Source organism: Triticum urartu, chromosome 5A (assembly GCF_056163025.1).
Source record: "Triticum urartu cultivar PI428250 chromosome 5A, HENAU_Tu73, whole genome shotgun sequence".
NCBI classification, from domain to species: Eukaryota; Viridiplantae; Streptophyta; class Magnoliopsida; order Poales; family Poaceae; genus Triticum; species Triticum urartu.
Window position 1 is genome coordinate 686,232,919 of NC_141877.1, and position 20,585 is coordinate 686,253,503.

Below are 20,585 nucleotides of genomic sequence, written 5' to 3' on the forward strand. Positions count from 1 at the left end.
CAAATGAAAATGATGCAATGGATTGAAATGATGTACTCTCTGAGATGAACATTTTGATATGCTATACGCATGAATCGGAGTTACGGATGCAAAGTTATGGAGCTACGAACAGGAGCATATGGACTGAGAATTTCGGGACTTAGTAGAAAAAAATCACCCCGAGATCTAGGGTTTCACTGTTCACGCACGCGAACCGAGGTCGGATCCGGCAAGGATGGCGGCTGTTCCGGCAAGGGCGGCCGGGCGGCGGCTCGGCGGTGCGGGACCGGGCCGGCGTGAGGCGGCGGCGGGCGCGGCGGCTGGTGGTGGTGGCGCGGCGCGGTGGCGGCGGCTGGCGGTGGCGGCGCCGGCGGGCGGAGGCGGCGGCGGCGGCGCGCGCCGGCGGCTGCGGCTCGGAGGAGGAGGCGGCGCGCGGCGGCGGCACGGGGCGATGGCGGCTCGGGGCGGCTCGGCCCAGGCGGCGGAGAGGAGGGCCCTCCCTGGGCCTGGCGGGCCGGGGGCGCGAGGTGGCGGCGAAGTGGTCCCGCGGGACACGTGGCGGCCTGGGAGTGGGCACGGGCAGCGGAGCGGACGCGTCCTGCCGGGGCGGACGTGTCCAGCCGGCGCGGATCTGGGATTTAGGGTTTCGGGGAGAGGGGGATCCGGAATTTCGGAGGAGGGGCTAGTTTTATAGGTAGAGGGAGTTAGGAGAGTCCAAATGAGGTGCGGTTTTCGGCCACGCGATCGTGATCGAACGCTCTAGATGATGGAGCAGAGTTAGGTGGGTTTTGGGCCAAATTGGAGGGGTGTTGGGCTGCAACACACACGAGACCTTTTCGGTCCCTCGGTTAACCGTTGGAGTATCAAACGAAGTCCAAATGATACGAAACTTGACAGGCGGTCTACCGGTAGTAAACCAAGGCCGCTTGGCAAGTCTCGGTCCAATCCGGAAATGTTTAATCCCCACACACGAAAGAAAGGTAGAAATGACCACCGGAGGAGAACGAAACGCCGAAATGCAAAACGGACAACGGGGAAAAAGCTCGAATGCATGAGACGAACACGTATGCAAATGCAATGCACATGATGACATGATATGAGATGCATGACAACGACAACAACACACGGGGATAAAACCCGAACCCGAGAAAATAAATATAACTTAACGCCGGAAACGGCAAGAGTTGGAGTACAAATAGGGAAAGTTACATCCGGGGTGTTACAGTATGTATGTATGTATGTATGTATGTATGTATGTATGTGCAGGTCTACAAATTGCCCACTGATAGGATTTATGCAACATACTTTGGTGGCGATGTGAAGGCTGGTCTCGCCCCCGATACCGAGTCGAAAGACATATGGTTCAAGTATCTACCGAATGAAAGAGTCCTGCCTTTCGGTTGCAAGGTACTATTCTGCTTGCTTTGTTGGTCGACCTCCTGTCCGTTTTGCACATTATGTTGTATCTTCATTTCTGTTGGGCTTATACCGCTGTCTGAATGTCCCTATTAAACAAGAGTATTACAACGATGCATTCTTTGAGCAGGATAACTTTTGGGAGATGGGCGACACAGGTCCTTGTGGCCCATGCACAGAGATTCATTTTGATCGTATTGGCAACCGTGACGCAGCCTCATTAGTCAATAATGATGACCCTACATGTATTGAGATATGGAATCTTGTGTTTATTCAGGTTAACATTCTATTCTCTTGAAACTCATTTCTTTCTAGATTGTTGAGTTTTAATCTCACTACACCGGCAGTTACTCTCTTTTATGTGTGCACGCCTAGCTATTTGCTTTTTATCTGTTCTATACACTGACATTTGGCTATTTTAATACCTAGTTCAACAGGGAATCAGACGGTACTTTGAGATCCTTGCCAGCAAAACACGTTGACACTGGAATGGGCTTTGAGCGTTTAACTTCTATCCTTCAGAATAAAATGAGCAATTACGACACAGATGTATTCATGCCATTATTTGATGCCATCCACAAGGTATTTTTCCCAAATGCGCACTTGCATCTTCTTTTCTGCTTGTGAGTTGTGACTATAGTATTTTGCTGAAGCAATAAATTGTTGCCTAAAGTAAATGATATTCATTGTCAATTCGTTATGCATTATGAATGCAGCTGGCAGGCGCTGGAATTCAACCATACTCTGGTAAAGTAGGATCCGATGATGTTGGGAAAGTTGATATGGCATATAGGGTTGTTGCAGATCGATGTTGGGAAAGTTGATATGGCATATAGGGTTGTTGCAGATCACATAAGAACCCTTTCTTTTGCTATTGCTGATGGTTCTCAACCTGCTGAGCTCATATTGTTTTGGTTAGGGACACATTATCTAAAACGATTGCGATCCATATAAGTATTATTTAGTTGTGTAAACAGATGGATAATAATAATAATAATAATACATCTAAATGCCTTGTTAAGTTGCTTGCTGCATTACATCCTACACATTAATGGGCGGTACAGTGACTTATGTTTAAGTAGCTATATCTCATATATGTCCACAAGTGAGCATAATAAGCTTGTGCGCTCGTGTTATTTTGGTTCCTCAAACATAAGTTAATTTGAAATTTATCATGATCCCAAATTTTCTGTTACATATGTAAGATATTTTTTATTCAAGATATGGATGTGGCACTGGAATAAAATGAAGTTTATGGGCATAATAAAGTCACCAATTGTTTGACATTTCCAATTTTGAAGAATTTGAATGAAAAAAGATACTAGATCACTGTACCGCCCATCTTCAGCCAAAATGACTAGTCACTCTACGGAGGCCTGACTGATTAATTTTAGTTTAGGCATCCATGTGTCTAAATCACTAGTTTGGGGACCTGAGTTGCATTTCCTGTTTTAGGAAGAAATGCATTAATGCCCTTCCTGTAAATATGAAGTCATAGATTCTAAATTTTTGTGGGTTTAGTTCATTGCAAACCATTTTTTTAGATTTCAGACGGGCCCCTACTGAGGAATGTTGTTTGGCAGTATTTTTACAATGTTTCAGAGCTTTGTTTTGTGTTATACATTGATGTTTCTTTGTTCTAATAGGAGTTTTGCTGTAGGAAATGAGGGAAGAGAGTATGTTCTAAGGCGTATACTTAGACATGCTGTTCACTTTGGTCATCAAAAATTGATGGCAAAGCAAGGATTTTTTAGCTCGCAAGAACTGTAACCTGCATCTATTGTATTTTGTACTTTTTCGTTAATGGTATACTTTGCATAGCCTTTTGTTTACTCGAGATGCTAAACATGCAATGCAAGGCTTATGAGGATGACTGTAGAGATGTCATATGACAACAAGAAAAGAAACTATGTCACACAGGATTCTAGCTAATTTAAACTATGTTCTTGAAGCTGGTATTTGATATGCCATTATTTTGTATCTTTCTTGTACAGCCTTGTAGATGTTTTTGTCCGAGTGATGGGTGATGTGTTTCCTGAGCTGAAGGACAATGAAAAGAAGATTAAAGATATAATTAAAGAACAAGAAGAGGCAAGCTTTGAGAACACTCTAGCGAAGGTAATATTGGTTGCCAGGAGTATTTGCATATCAGTGACATCAATTTGGCCCAAGTGATGTTTGTTGAAGTAATTTCATTGGCTCATTGCAATCAAATCCGAGTGTTTGCACATTCTTAGGCAATGTTTTATCCTTGTAAACATGTGTTAGCCTCAAAGTAATTTAGCTAGTTTGTTATCAGATAACCTAAATTGTTTTATCCTTGTAAACATGTGTTAGTCTCAAAGTAATTTAGCTAGTTTGTTATCAGATAACCTAAATTTCTGTTGTTGCCGGAGGCTCTGGGCCAGTTTATACCTTGTATATATATTCTGTACCGCTGTTTTGCTCGTGAGATACTGCTAAAGGCTTTATATATATAGTAATATATTAACGTGTTGTGCTGAGTAACCAGGTAGTGTCTTGTTTTGAGGCAACACATTAAGGAACACATCCAGGGTGATAGTTTCAATCTTGGTTTACATCAGCTTAGTTCAATCACAATAATTAGCATACATGATAAATTGTCTCATCTTTTCTATGAAATGACCATTAGTAATCCAATTTATTTGGTTTCCACATGGGCATGATTCTGTTTATCATGCTTATATTTTAAGGTTGGTTCCTACTAGGTGCCTTGCTATTGTGTTTCATTATGGCAACAGAGACTAAGAAAGCTTACGGTTGAAGTTTAGTTGACCGTTCTTTTCTTAGAACCATCATAATATGTATTGTCCATTCTTGTGGCTCTTCATGTGGTTAACTGATTGTGCTGTTGGTGTAATTTTCAGGGATATGAGAGATTTAAGAAAGCTGCAGATGCTGTCAAGGAGAATGGTGGGGCAGTACTTAGTGGCCACGCAAGTGCTTTGGTTTTGAATTACCACCGTATTACTTGATTTATTTTGTTTTCACCAGAAGATGTTTGCACCTAAGCAGACTTTAGTTTGTTTGTTGTCTAAGCATGTGTTGTGTTATCTCATGTTGATGTCCATTGGCAAGTGAAATAGTTAGGAGATGATATAAATTATGAAGTTAGAGACAAGGTATCCTGATTAATAAGATGCATACATTTCATATTAAAATAGTTGGAATAGGTTCTTATCCTTGTTAGATTGGTTGCATTATCATCCATTTTCATTAAGTGAAGACTAATCTGAATTTCTCTAGCCTTTTCTCCCTCTCCAGTAGGCCTCAGAGCTTGTTTTTAAAGCTTCTCATCTTGGACGCTTAGGTGTCAGGGCAGTGGATGCTCACCTTAGGTCGCCTTACCGCCTTAAGAACAATGCCCGAGAATCTAACTATCCTGTCATGAAAATGGTTTGTTGTCAGGGGTGAAGTTCGTATAGTTCACGGGCAACCCAAACTGACCGAACCCCTTAAAATGACATTAGGAACCAGAACTTGGATGTCTGACGGATATGTCGGTAGTTATTCTCGGATGTTGTTTCAAATATTGTGTAGGCACTATCCGGTTAACTTGATCATATTCTCTATCGTGTCATTCTAATTTCTATTCATTCCTTCGTATTCGAGGAACATGTCAAAAACTAAGGAATTTGACTATTTGGTAAACTTGATCAGTAATGTGGAATAATTCTGTTCCTTGTCCTTATTTTAAGAATGGAGTTCACTGCATAGAAACATATCTCTTAGATCATACTTCGGTTATGTTTATCAATGTTCTGTTACATCCTGCTGAAGTTTTCACGTTTATATTGCTATCTTTTATGTATTGCAAGTTTGCAACAGTTATTTGTACTTTCAGGATGCATTTGTTCTGTGGGACACCTATGGCTATCCAATTGATTTGACTGAGGTTTGTTCTTCATGTTTTCATCAGTAAATCTTATCAAATTAATTTGACAGTGCTATATTTTCATGCTTACGCTGTTGTTAAAGCTTTTATTGTCTGTTTTTCTTGGTATCGTTGTTGTTTCCTATCTCATAGGTCATGGCAGTTGACTTTGGGCTATCTGTTGACATGGAGGGTTTTAATGTTCCTATGGAAGAAGCAAGGCAAAAGGCTAGGAATGCTCGCTACAAGGTTGTATTTATTTCTTCTTGAATATAACCTAATTCTTCACTTGTGGTCTTTTATGATATCCAAGTAATACTCCTGCTCTTTGTTGTTTAATAATGTTGTAATTAACTAAACTGAGCATCTCTTATATGCCACTGATACTCAATTGATTGGGCAGCTTTTGTCTGTTATGGTTTATATATCATATTTATTTCTGATTTTGTTATATATGTTTTTCTTGTAGGCTGGCGGCAAATCTATTGTCCTGGATGCTAATGCTACATCGCAGCTGCGCAATCAAGGGCTTGCCAGCACAAATGATAGCCCGAAATTCCAACACGAGGTTAGATTATTTATTTATGGTTTGGCTATTAAGCACAGTTCCTTCCAATATTCAGTGCCTGTTTGGGATTTTGTAGAATTTCATTCTACTTTGGCCCCAAAATTTACAAAGCGACCCCCCTCTTCGAATCACCTTCAAGTTCTGAACTTACCTGGCTACTAGCTTTGATTGTTCTTGCACTGTTCATATTGTGTGCACGTACCAATTTCCATTGGCTAACCGTGCTTCACCAGGAGACTACATAAGCCTCACCTCCAACACCCCAACTATCAGCCCCACGTACCCCCGACAATCTCGCAATTCTAATCGCAGACTACGGAAAGAAAGAATTGGTTCCCCTAGCCCAATCGCACAGGAGCCTCTTTGCCGAAATTTTTATTATTGATAATTAATATTCCAGTAATTCTGAAACTAAGAAACACTAATGAGAAATTCGAAAAATAGGAAGGACGCTAGGAATAATAACGTCCAGGGCTGGACGCCAATACCAACAACGTCCAAAGTTGGACGCTCTTATAAACAGCGTCCACTGTGTTTGGTTCGACCAGACCCTGTCCGGCTATCTCCGACCTTCGACTTGTACCCTCAGCAACTTCCGCAGGACCAAAGCTAGACTCCGCCACCTCTAGCCCGCCGAAAATGGCACTCTAGCAACGCACCACCCTCATTTCGCTCCTTGTTATCCCTCTTTGCCAATTCCCATCGTCGTGCCTCGCTCACAATAGTGATCCGCTAAACCCCCGTTGCTGCCGGGGCCATGGCTGTCCATCTCCGACAGCCATATCCTCCTCAGCAAGGACCGTCCCGACCTCTTCCCTGTTACGCTCGGAGCCATCTCTAGCTACACTAACTACTAACATGTCAGCGTGAGCCCTCTCTCCACCCTTTTCGCTCTCCTACACTAGGCATGCGTAACCGTGTGAGTGGATGCGTTGTGAATTTGTGCATGAATATCTGTGCATGTTGGCATGAACTCGAGTTGTTTTCTACCAAAAAGGCTCACACCCCGCTTTATAGATAACGCAACGATCATACAACTCGACACCACACCATATACACCCGAGACAGGATATAACAATGCAAAATAACAGCAACACCACCACAACCCACTCCAAGATCACAACAAGAATACAAAGAGTGTCCTGCAAGAAGCGGTCGGAGTACTCCACCATGACAGAGGTGTCACAAAGAGACGACGTTGCACCCGATGAATCATGGACTCCAAGACGGTGCCTTCAGGAAGGGCACGACACCGGAGCACCGCCACCGCCAATTCAAAAAAATCATGGGTTTCACGAGCAAACCGAAGGAGGAGAGTAGCCGCAACGCCGCCTTCATGAAGGTAACCACGTCTACAGTTGCCGCTGCCATTGGCCTGGTGCAAGCCAAACAAGGATTACCCTATCGCGCGCACTCTCCGTCTCCGAGACCACTATTGGTCGCTGAACACCGGACACCATGCCGCCCGGACGCCCATGGCAGGGGTAGCCGCCCGCAGCCAGCTCCACCCATGACCCACACCACCGCACCTAGCAACCTGTGCCGGTCGCAGCCTGCGCTGCCCGTGCCACCATGCCGCCCGTCACGCCACCGCCACAACACCATCTGTAACCGCTTCGGCGCACCAGCACGCCCGTTTCCCAATGCGGTGTCCATGCCTGCTCGATCTGGCCTAGGCCTGACCTCCTCTGCATGGAAGACAAAACTTCCCCGTCGCCGCCTACGCCGACCGGGCTTCGCCCGACCATGCCCTTTGTCAACGATTAGGGAGGAGGGAGAATGGGAGGGGGAACCCCGACGACGGTGGCTAGGGTTACCGTCGATAGCTCACGGGAGCGACGCGGAAGGGAGAGGGGAAAGAGGGGAGGCCTCCTGACTAGCTCACCACTCGAGTTGTTTTCTTAGTAGCAAGGAGTGTACCGGAGCACACTGTCCATGGTTGAATTGCTGGAAGCTTTCGCCCTCAAGGCAGCCCAGAAAGCAATCACGGCTTAGGTGTAGAATGCACAATTAGACTTTCTTGCGACAGTTTTAGTAGCTAATGAATTAGAAATACATACATTCATGGTCCGAAGCGAATAGGAAGGACGCTATTGACAACAGCGTCCAGCCTGGATGCTGTTGTCAATAGCGTCCTTCCTATTTTTCAAATTTCGGCCCAACCATGATCAATTTTCTAATTGCTGCGGTACTAATTACTAGTAATAAAAAAATCGGGCCTCTCTGCCTTGCGTCGCCATCACGCCAACACCATCTTCTCCTGCACGGCGACCTCACGCCACTCCACCGCGCAGTCATGGTCATGCACGATCGACGTAGCGGGCGCCACCCTCGCAGCGTGCCGGAAGTCTGCCAGATCGCCAGTGCCCAGGAGCCCGCCAGGCACCCGCGCGGCCCTGCACGGCCCCTGGAACAGCTGTAATTCTTCCCTTCCCTGCACTCGAGATAGATTTTTCAGATCAGTTTTACTCCAGTATCTATCTATCTTTAAAACAGAACAGGCATACATAGGGGTAGGGTAGAGGAAAGATACATTGCGCTAGTCTATCCTTCTGTCTGAATAGGCTACCTCATAACATATTTCGAAAAAATAAACTATTGCACAGCAGAATGATTCAAATTAATGATTTTTTATGTGGAAAATGGTTAGTGTTTTGGCTATTGCTCTAACCGACTGAAACATGCACTCTGCTGCAGTGTACAACTCTGTTGACACACAATACAACAACAAAAAGGACAGGGCAGTAATATAGAGCTTCAGTCTGATGTTAATATTCACATGCAGCAGGCGACCGTATGTCGTCTTCCAATCGTTTGGGGCCGCGCATCCCATTTCAAGATATAAGCAACAACCAAGCATTGGGTAAACCACTTCTTACTTTGTTCTACTGTTTCTGTTGTTGTTGTTTCTGTGCTGAATTGCTCTGTAAATTTATACAGAACCAAGCACCCAATTTCAGGATATAAGCAACAACCCATCATTGGGTGACTATATATCATCATCCAGATCCTACTTTCTGCTACTGTTTTTCGCTGTTGCTTCTGTGCTAACTTGCACTACTTATTTAAACAGACCCAACAAGAATTGAAGAGGCAGAGGAACAAAGAGTATTATGCACGCAATAGAGATGATATTCTTAAAAGACGTCGTGAAGCCCGTGAAAAGAAACACGCTTCAACGACACTGCTTAGTGATGAGCAAAATGTAGCACATACACCCCTGTCCATGACCCAAGGTAAAAATGCCCTTGTACTGCATGCTTGCGTATTATTATCCATATGCTACATTATATGCTAGAGCATAACTATAATGTATCATATATTAGACCCTAATGAGCTCAAGAGTCAACATCAAGCCTACAGTGAGACCAGACCACAATGGCCGTTGTTTCTGCCGATATCAATGCCCAGGAAAATGAAACACTTACACCGGGCCCCATGTCCATTGGTAATGACGATCAACAAAGTATATACAACCGTTTGTGTTTACACTAATTAGTTTTTTTATATACGCAGATCCTAAGGAGTTAAGGAGGCAAAGGGACAGGGAGCGGTATGCATAAAACATGGATGCAATATTAAAACGACAGTGCCTATCTCGTGAGAAGAGAAAGGCTACCGCTGCCATCCTGAACGACGATACCACTGTATCACCCACACCAACTCCAGAAAATTCTTTCTGATGCAGAGGCCGGGGTAATACCCCTTTTCTAAAAAAAATAAAGCTCCAGAAAATTAGATGTGCAAGTACTAGTGTTGTAGCATGATATATTGATTGCATTTCCTTACCTCATCAAATATGCCCATTAATGCAGGGTGCTCATGTGGTGCCGTGAATCTCTTGCAGGCTTATCAAATATACCAAATTCATCTCAAATCACCTCAATGCGTTTTGTGCATCAAGGAGAAGAATTTCACACACGAAGAGGAATCCAATTGGTTGCACATGAATGATGCGTATCAGATGCAACAAGTATCAGGACAAATTAGAGCCATGGCTACTTATGCCTCTTGCCAATAAAATGCAACCAATTGGATCCATCCTCAGAGATGCACAAGGTATTCTAAACTGGCTTCCTTACATAGAATGTAATCAGCTTCTGGATGAAATTAATTGTGAATGCAGGGCCTCACATCCCACCTTCAGGGGTTAGGGTGCCCCAACTCAGCACAATGCGTGACCCAGATTGCACCATTGAAGATGCAGGTTGGTGACGAAGTAAGTATATGTACGGTACCTTTATGACAACATGTTGCTATTTTAACATGAGTTTTCTAATATCTCCTATAACCAAGGTGTGCACTTGATATTGCAGATCATAAACGCATACATACATTGCATAAGTGCTAAAGAGCATCTACAGATGAGGTGAGGTCAGGAGGAAGTGTGTTGTTAGAGAATGTATGCATCTCTAAGATGATAAAGGAACACGCCATGGCCCCTGAGCAGCTAACCCTATGTATGGGCCCAACATTGCACCCCCACAAAGTGAGGCTATACATACAGCGATTTGACAGGGAGGAGCAGGCGGCGGGGTCCAAGTCCAAGAGACTAACTTGGACCCGGACGGGCGAGCAGGAGCACAGCACAGCACAGCACGCGGAGGTCTTGGTGGTCATCCTAGATTCCTAATCTAAGATGGAAATCAACAAGAGGGGGTCGAGGGGAGAAGAAGGGTTGGAACCTGACCTTCCTTGATGGCGTCCTGACTCCTGAGCAAGAGATTGTCTGCCGGCGGTCAATACATACTGTTTTTTTTTTGAACAAAGCAAGGCACCCAGAGGGTGCAGGTCAATACATATAGGAAGAAGGGGCGGGGCAGAGGAGCGTCTGCCGGCGGTGCTGACCAATATATATGTTTGCTGATTGCTGAAGAAGGGGAGACGGCTCCGGCCGTGGATTGTAGATAAGGTAGGAGTAGGAGGGAGTCAGGGAAGATCTTTTTTTTTATTGCCTTGGTATATATATGTTTGGACTATTTCTACTGTTTGTCTTGAAACCAAATAAAAATTCTCAGTTCCCAATAACATTAGCAGGCTCTCATTCCCAATAAATGTATCCATTCAATATTGACCAATTCTCCATCCCATTCTGCAAAAAAAAAACAATAATATTAGTCTACAACTTGCTTGGATTTTCATCTAATACTTCTCAATTCCGAGTTCAGAAATGATGTGACTACAATTTCCAAGAGAATGAAGCCTAATAATTCATTAATAGGGCCATTTCATCTAAACAACTCATATCAAGTAAGTGTTTATATTTCAGCAGCTCGGTCAACTAATTATTGGAATGTTTCTCAGTTCTATTCACAAATGTCAGCTGCATTTCACAACAGTGTTTGTGAAACTACCTGCAACAGGAGGAAGATTTCCATGGATATGCCCATTCTCTTATCATCACACATGCAAATAATCCAGCCAATAATCACACCGGAAGGACCAACAGTACTAAATTGGCTAGGCTCCTCACTCCTCCCAATACATACACACTGCAAGGAAAGGCTTGCATAATTAAGAAGCAGACCTTGCAAATACTTGGGATGGTCAGGTGGATCTGAAAAGTATACTGTTTGTCCTCACCTCATGCAGTGTTGATCCAACTGATTGTGTACCTCATCACCTCCTCGTCGCTGGCGGCTGAGAAGCAGGCGGCTGAGAAGCAATCAAAAGGGGATTAGGGTTAGCTGGAGGGTAGACAGATGGGCTTTGCTGCGGTTTGTTTTGGTTAGTTGGGCCCGAAATTTATGAACACGAGCGCGCCATTGAACTGGAAATTTTCATGGATCCCAAATAGAAAAACACAATGGCGTTCCGATGCTTCCATAACATCCACCTGCCGAGAAGGCATTTAGCGCGCAAAGACTTGCGGTAGTGGCTCACGTTGCCGTCCTGCCTGGCGCACCACTGACCCGAGGTTTCATTTTGTCGTGGTTCCAACTCCATCCTCCCAGTGATGATTGATCCTAGCCAGTGTCAAACTTGTTTGACGAACACACAGTCAATTAGTGAGTGTTGCATAGTCTCTTCCTGTTGGTTGCACAATGGGCATGCATCCTGGTGGGGTAATCCACGTCGAGCAAGCCTGTTAGATGTTCAGCATCGATTTTTGAGTACTAGCCAAGCAAATAAAAGGCATTGGAGGGGTGCCTTAGACTGCCAAGTGAATGAGGTTGTCGGGGATAACTTGAGTCCCATGTACGTAGCCGCATATGCTGAGCAGGCCGAGAAGTTACCATTCTCTTCCCAAGCCCACTTGACTGAATCTTCCACTCCATTCGTTAGTTTCCAGGCAGAGATTCGTGGCCACAAACGTATGAACTGGCCCAAAGCATGTTGGGTAATGTCAGGGCCAATGTCCCCTGCCCAATTGTCCTTGTTGAGGAACGTAGTAATTTCAAAAAAATTCCTACGCACACGCAAGATCATGGTGATGCATAGCAGCGAGATGGAAGAGTGTTGTCTACGTACCCTCGTACACCGAAAGCGGAAGCATTAGCACAACGCGGTTGATGTAGTCATACGTCTTCACGATCCGACCGATCAAATACCAAATGCACGGCACCTCCGAGTTCAGCACACGTTCAGCCGGATGACGTCCCTCGAACTTCGATCCAACCAAGTGTTGAGGGAGAGTTTCGTCAGCACGATGGCGTGGTGATGATGATGATGTTCTACCGGTGCAGGGCTTCGCCTAAGCAGCGCTACAGTATTATCGAGGTGGACTATGGTGGAGGGGGGCACCGCACACGGCTAAAAGATCAACAAATCAATTGTTGTGTCTTTGGGGTGCCCCCTGCCCTCGTATATAAAGGAGCAAGGGGGGAGGTGCGGCCGGCCAGGAGGGGCGCGCCAGGAGGAGTCCTACTCCCACCGGGAGTAGGACTCCCTCCCTTTCCTTGTTGGATTAGGAGAAGGGGGAAAGAGGAGGGAGAGAGGAAGGAAAGGGGGGGGGGCCCTCTCCTTGTCCTATTCGGACTAGGGGGGAGGGACGCGCGGCCCTGCCCTGGCCGCCTCTCCTCTTCTCCACTAAGGCCCACTTATACGTCTCCAACGTATCTATAATTTTTGATTGCTCCATGCTATATTATCTACTGTTTTGGACTATATTGGGCTTTATTTTCCACTTTATATTATTTTTGGTACTAACCTATTAACCGGAGGCCCAGCCTAGAATTGTTGTTTTTTTGCCTATTTCAGTGTTTCGAAGAAACAGAATATCAAACGGAGTCCAAACGGAATGAAACCTTCGGGAACGTGATTTTCTCACCGCACGTGATCCAGGAGACTTGGACCCTACTCCAAGGGAGCCAAGAGGCGGTCACGAGGGTGGGGGGCGCCCCCCCCTTAGGGCGCGCCCCCTGCCTCGTGGGCCCCACGGAGCTCCACCGATGTACTCCTTCCTCCTATATATACCTACGTACCCCCAAACGAACAGAGACGGAGCCAAAAACCTACTTCCACCGCCGCAACTTTCTGTATCCACGAGATCCCATCTTGGGGCCTGTTCCGGAGCTCCGCCGAAGAGGGCCGTCATCACGGAGGGCTTCTACATCATCATAGCCCCTCCGATGAAGTGTGAGTAGTTTACATCAGACCTTCGGGTCCATAGTTAGTAGCTAGATGGCTTCTTCTCTCTTTTTGGATCTCAATACAAAGTTCTCCCCCTCTCTTGTGGAGATCTATTCGATGTAATCTTCTTTTTGTGGTGTGTTTGTTGAGACCGATGAATTGTGGGTTTATGATCAAGTCTATCTATGAATAATATTTGAATCTTCTCTGAATTCTTTTATGTATGATTGGTTATCTTTGCAAGTCTCTTTGAATTATCAGTTTGGTTTGGCCTACTAGATTGGTTTTTCTTGCCATGGGAGAAGTGCTTAGCTTTGGGTTCGATCTTGCGGTGTCCTTTCCCAGTGACATAAGGGGCAGCAAGGCACGTATTGCATCGTTGCCATCGAGGATAACAAGATGGGGTTTATTTCATATTGCATGAATTTATCTCTCTACATCATGTCATCTTGCTTAAGGCGTTACTCTGTTTTTAACTTAATACTCTAGATGCATGCTGGATAGCGGTCGATGAGTTGAGTAATAGTAGTAGATGCAGGCAGGAGTCGGTCTACTTGTCTCGGACGTGATGCCTATATACATGATCATACCTAGATATTCTCATAACTATGCTCAATTCTGTCAATTGCTCAACAGTAATTTGTTCACCCACCATAGAATACTTATGCTCTTTAGAGAAGCCACTAGTGAAACCTATGGCCCTCGGGTCTATTCTCATCATATCAATCTCCATCACTTTATTATTGCTTTGCTTTTTTACTTTGCCTTTTACTTTTCACTTTGCATCTCTATATCAAAAATACCAAAAATATTATCTATCATCTCTATCAGATCTCACTCTCGTAAGTGACCGTGAAGGGATTGACAACCCCTAATCGCGTTGGTTGCGTTGAGCTATTGTTTTTGTGTAGGTACGAGGGACCTGAGCGTGGCCTCCTACTGGATTGATACCTTGGTTCTCAAAAACTGAGGGAAATACTTACGCTACTCTGCTGCATCATCCTTTCCTCTTTGGGGAAATCCAACGCAAGCTCAAGAGGTAGGCAACACTACAAAAAAATACACTTCCGTGATGATACATGTTTGTCACAGTAGGTCGCTTTTTTTGTCATGCATGTACATCCATGACAAATTTATGACAGAATCAAGATAGTCATACCTGTGCTGTCGTAGAAGTGTTCCATGACATTACCAAAATTATCATCACAGAAGTGTCCACTTCCATGACGATAAATCACGCGTCATAGAAGTGCTTTCGTCAAGGGTGACCGACACGTGGCATCCACCGTAACGGAATGCCGTTAAGCTACCGGGTCGGGTTTTGGATCCGATAACCCGTTAACAGGCCCGACCAATGGGAAATTTCCACATGTAAAATTCTTATTGGCTGGACAAAACACGTGTCAGCTCGTCAGTGGGTCAGATAGGCGCCTATGATACGTCGACACGTGGCACGAACCAATAGAGGCCCATTCCTGTGTAAAGGCTGGCCCGTTTAACTTGGTCAAAAGCTGACGGGCCGACCCATGGAAAGCCTGTTAATGGCCTGTTCGAATATAGCCCATTTATAGCCCGCTAACCCAAGGCCCATTACGCCCTATCCGAATTAGGCCCAGTAGCGTCATCTGGGCCATCCAATATGATTCCAGCCCGTTTTCACTTCTGGCCCATGTATGGCCCATGACGTCTTTCGGCCCATATGAGGCCCTATGTAACTCTTGGCTTACTAACGGCCCATGGTGAAACTGGCCTGTAATGAACAGTGTATCACTTTACACCCATTAATGGCCCGTGGTGAAACCGGCCCTTGATGAACAGTGTATCACTTTATACCCATTAACGGCCCGTTATTCCGTTGGGCCGTTTCCAGCCCATGTTATCTTTCGGCCTTCTCAGAGCCCATTTATTCTTGGGCTCATTTCCAGCATTCGTTTACTTACGGCCCGTTACTGTCATTTTCTGCTTGTGGGCCAAATTCAGCCCGTGGTTACAGTCGGCCCGTTTGTGGTCCGTTAATACGTTGGGCCGTTTTCATAGCGTCATAAATACGGCCTATTAACGATGGCCCGTTATGGTCGGCCCATGAACGGACGATTCCAACTCTAGCCCGTTTACGGCCATAATGCGACCTATTATTGGCCCATGTTTGGCCATCGATCATACTGCCCGTATAAGGCCCATTGATGATACGGCCCATAGAAGGCCCATTGTTTCTATGACCCATAGAAGGCCCACTGTTTCTACGGCCCGTAGGAGGCCCAGTGTCACTACAATAAATATTAGCCCATGGTTATTGTGGCCTAGTTTTAAAAAATAGGTTAATGCAGCCACTAGCAAACCACGGAAAAAGAACTGCAATGACTAGAAGCAAACAAATAAACAAGACAACAAGGAAATAAATAAGCAAGCAACTTACACTAGGCTATCACGGCTATCACACATATTACATCCACTGGGCATCAAAGTTCGCCACCAGTGCAAATAAACGCGCCGACAAAAGAATATACAAAACTGAGAGCACTTCAGAAGGCACTAGGCCTGGCCAGGTCGCCCCCCCCCCAAACAGCTGAAGAAGCTGAGTAGACCTCAGTTGTGTCAACGATAGATGCATCAACACTAGATTTAAGGCATGATGGTGCACACGGCAGTCCTCTGACATCTTCATTGCATCTTTGACTTCAAGTAGGAGCTGAGCTGAAGCAAGCCTTTCCGCTTTAAGTTGAGACTGAAGAAGTCGAACTGATTGAGGCAGCGACTGCACAGAGGTTGTCTCACACCTGCTGGTGAGTAGCTTCAACTCACTGTCTTCATCAAGAAAGGACCTTGGGGTCATCTCGCTGTCCTCAAAATGGTTTGGCTCACTATCTTCCCTAAAGTTCTGCCTAGCGTAAGAGATACGAGTCTGAAAGAGAAACAAGGAGACACGTAATAGGTTTCACAATTATATAAGCAAATAAATGGATCTATTCTGCATAAGGAACATGTTTTTACAACTACAATTTGAAACTGGTAGTTGTTGCAAACATCCAATCAGATGAAAACAGCAAAGCAAACAACAGTGGAGGAAATGATGCCTATCCTAATCTATACTAGAACAAAGTTTGAAGGCTTGAGAAGGATGAACTTACATTACATGTTAACACGGGCTGGACAAAGCCCTTCTCCATGTTGATGGAAGGATAATTCAATAAATTCCCCAAAGAAAATTCTTTATAAGTGTTGCCATTATTCTACATTTTGCAAAGAGTAAATATAAATCAAATAATATTGGAATAAACAGAGGATAATGAAGCTCAGGTGCAGACTGATGATACATAATAAAATAGCAATTAATTAAGTACAGCGTCACAAGGCAAAAGGGAGAGAGGTACTGACAAGAGCAATGTAGAGCCCATTATTGTTTTGAGATCGTATGATCCTTTGAGCAAGGAGATTCATCTGAAATTAGTTTTCATACAAGAGAGAAGGTAAGGCACAAGCAGAAATTTAGGAGTTCAAATTTTGAATTGATATCATCGACAGTACCTGACGCTAGGCTCCCAGCAGTTCTAATAGGGGTTTGGCCACTGGAGTAGGGGTAAAGTGTGGTACAGTTGGGCCTGTGTTTTCTGTGGCTGCTGATCTATCTGATTTAACAGGTATCACTACCTTTTCCAAATACCTAGTTTGTACTCCTTGACGACCTGCACTCACCCTCTTCCTCTTGGACACCTATTACGAAAGAACAACATCTGACTGGAAAAACATAGTGTGACGACACATGGAATAGGTACAGAAATTGGATAGGTATGGCATATACTTGTTGGGGAACGTAGTAATTTCAAAAAAAATCCTACGTACACGCAAGATCATGGTGATGCATAGCAACGAGAGGGGAGAGTGTTGTCTACGTACCCTCGTAGACCGACAGCGGAAGCGTTATAACAACGTGGTTGATGTAGTCGTACGTCTTCACGGTCCGACCGATCAAGCACCGAAACTACGGCATCTCCGAGTTCTTGCACACGGTCAGCTCGATGACGATCCCCAGACTCCGATCCAGCAAAGTGTCGGGGAAGAGTTCCGTCAGCACGACGGCGTGGTGACGATCTTGATGTTCTACCGTCGCAGGGCTTCGCCTAAGCACCGCTACGATATGACCGAGGTGGAATATGGTGGAAGGGGGCACCGCACACGGCTAAGGAACGATCACGAAGATCAACTTGTGTGTCATGGGGTGTCCCCTTGCCCCCGTATATAAAGGAGCAAGGGGGGGTGCGGCCGGCCCTAGGAGGAGGCGCGCCGGAGGAGTCCTACTCCTACCGGGAGTAGGACTCCCCCCTTTCCCTAGTTGGATTAGGACTTGGGGGAAGGAGGAGAGAGGGGGAAGGAAAGGGGGGGGCGCCGCCCCCCTCCTTGTCCAATTCGGACTGGGGGGGAGGGGGGCGCGGCTGCCCCTTGGACCATTAAGGCCCATTAGGTTACCGAGGGGTTCCGGTAACCTCCCGGTACTCCGGTAAAATGCCGATTTCACCCGGAACACTTCCGATGTCCAAACATAGGCTTCCAATATATCAATCTTCATGTCTCGACCATTTCGAGACTCCTCGTCATGTCTGTGATCACATCCAGGACTCTGAACAACCTTCGGTACATCAAAACATATAAACTCATAATGAAACTGTCATCATAACATTAAGCGTGCGGACCCTACGGGTTCGAGAACAATGTAGACATGACCGAGACACGTCTGCGGTCAATAACCAATAGCGGAACCTGGATGCTCATATTGGCTCCTACATATTCTACGAAGATCTTTATCGGTCAGACCGCATAACGACATACGTTGTTCCCTTTGTCATCGGTATGTTACTTGCCCGAGATTCGATCGTCTGTATCTCAATACCTAGTTCAATCTCGTTACCGGCAAGTCTCTTTACTCGTTCCGTAATACATCATCTCGCAACTAACTCATTAGTTGCATTGCTTGCAAGGCTTAAGTGATGTGTATTACCGAGAGGGCCCAGAGATACCTCTCCGACAATCGGAGTGACAAATCCTAATCTCGAAATACGCCAACCCAACATGTACCTTCGGAGACACCTATAGAGCACCTTTATAATCACCCAGTTACGTTGTGATGTTTGGTAGCACACGTTCCTCCGGCAAACAGGAGATGCATAATCTCATAGTCATAGGAACATGTATAAGTCATGAAGAAAGCAATAGCAACATACTAAACGATCGGGTGCTAAGCTAATGGAATGGGTCATGTCAATCACATCATTCTCCTAATGATGTGATCCCGTTAATCAAATGACAACACATGTCTATGGTTAGGAAACATAACCATCTTTGATCAATGAGCTAGTCAAGTAGAGGCATACTAGTGACACTCTGTTTGTCTATGTATTCACACAAGTATTATGTTTCCGGTTAATACAATTCTAGCATGAATAATAAGCATTTATCATGGTATAAGGAAATAAATAATAACTTTATTATTGCCTCTAGGGCATATTTCCTTCAGTCTCCCACTTGCACTAGAGTCAATAATCTAGATTACACAGTAATGATTCTAACACCCATGGAGCCTTGGTGCTGAGCATGTTTTGCTCGTGGAAGAGGCTTAGTCAACGGGTCTGCAACATTCAGATCCGTATGTATCTTGCAAATCTCTATAACTCCCACCTGGACTAGATCCCGGATGGAATTGAAGCGTCTCTTGATGTGCTTGGTTCTCTTGTGAAATCTAGATTCCTTTGCCAAGGCAATTGCACCAGTATTGTCACAAAAGATTTTCATTGGACCCAATGCACTAGGTATGAAACCTAGATCAGATATGAACTCCTTCATCCAGACTCCTTCGTTTGCTGCTTCCGAAGCAGCTATGTACTCCGCTTCACATGTAGATCCCGCCACGACGCTTTGTTTAGAACTGCACCAACTGACAGCTCCACCGTTCAATGTAAACACGTATCCGGTTTGCGATTTAGAATCGTCTGGATCAGTGTCAAAGCTTGCATCAACGTAACCATTTATGATGAGCTCTTTGTCACCTCCATATACGAGAAACATATCTTTAGTCCTTTTCAGGTATTTCAGGATGTTCTTGACCGCTGTCCAGTGATCCACTCCTGGATTACTTTGGTACCTCCCTGCTAAACTTATAGCAAGGCACACATCAGGTCTGGTACACAGCATTGCATACATGATAGAGCCTATGGCTGAAGCATAGGGAACTTCTTTCATCTTTTCTCTATCTTCTGCAGTGGTCGGGCATTGAGTCTTACTCAACTTCACACCTTGTAACACAGGCAAGAACCCTTTCTTTGCTTGATCCATTTTGAACTTCTTCAAAACTTTGTCAAGGTATGTGCTTTGTGAAAGTCCAATTAAGCATCTTGATCTATCTCTATAGATCTTAATGCCCAATATGTAAGCAGCTTCACCGAGGTCTTTCATTGAAAAACTCTTATTCAAGTATCCCTTTATGCTATCCAGAAATTCTATATCATTTCCAATCAGTAATATGTCATCTACATATAATATCAGAAATGCTACAGAGCTCCCACTAACTTTCTTGTAAATACAGGCTTCTCCAAAAGTCTGTATAAAACCAAATGCTTTGATCACACTATCAAAGCGTTTATTCCAACTCCAAGAGGCTTGCACCAGTCCATAAATGGATTGCTGGAGCTTGCACACTTTGTTAGCTCCCTTTGGATCGACAAAACCTTCCGGTTGCATCATATACAACTCTTCTTCCAGAAATCCATTCAGGAATGCAGTTTTGACATCCATCTGCCATATTTCATAATCATAAAATGCGGCAATAGCTAACATGATTCGGACAGACTTAAGCATCGCTACGGGTGAGAAGGTCTCATTGTAGTCAATCCCTTGAACTTGTCGAAAACCTTTTGCAACAAGTCGAGCTTTGTAGATAGTAACATTACCATCAGCGTCAGTCTTCTTCTTGAAGATCCATTTATTTTCAATTGCTTGCCGATCATCGGGCAAGTCAACCAAAGTCCACACTTTGTTCTCATACATGGATCCCATCTCAGATTTAATGGCCTCAAGCTATTTTGCGGAATCTGGGCTCACCATCGCTTCTTCATAGTTTGTAGGTTCATCATGATCTAATAGCATGACTTCCAGAACAGGATTACC

General features: G+C 44.9%; 1 protein-coding gene across 1 annotated transcript; it reads left to right on the top strand.

The window, feature by feature from the left end:
• The first annotated feature begins 430 nt into the window (after positions 1-430).
• On the top strand, positions 431-5,934 carry LOC125506579 (alanine--tRNA ligase-like). Its single transcript, XM_087524943.1, has 13 exons — positions 431-622; positions 1,246-1,386; positions 1,526-1,672; positions 1,825-1,977; positions 2,112-2,162; positions 2,200-2,303; positions 3,045-3,152; positions 3,390-3,513; positions 4,284-4,352; positions 5,261-5,311; positions 5,444-5,539; positions 5,760-5,858; positions 5,914-5,934. The coding sequence occupies exons 1-13, from the start codon at positions 431-433 to the stop codon at positions 5,932-5,934; spliced, it is 1,356 nt and encodes a 451-aa protein (XP_087381069.1).
• Positions 5,935-20,585: the final 14,651 nt, after the last annotated feature.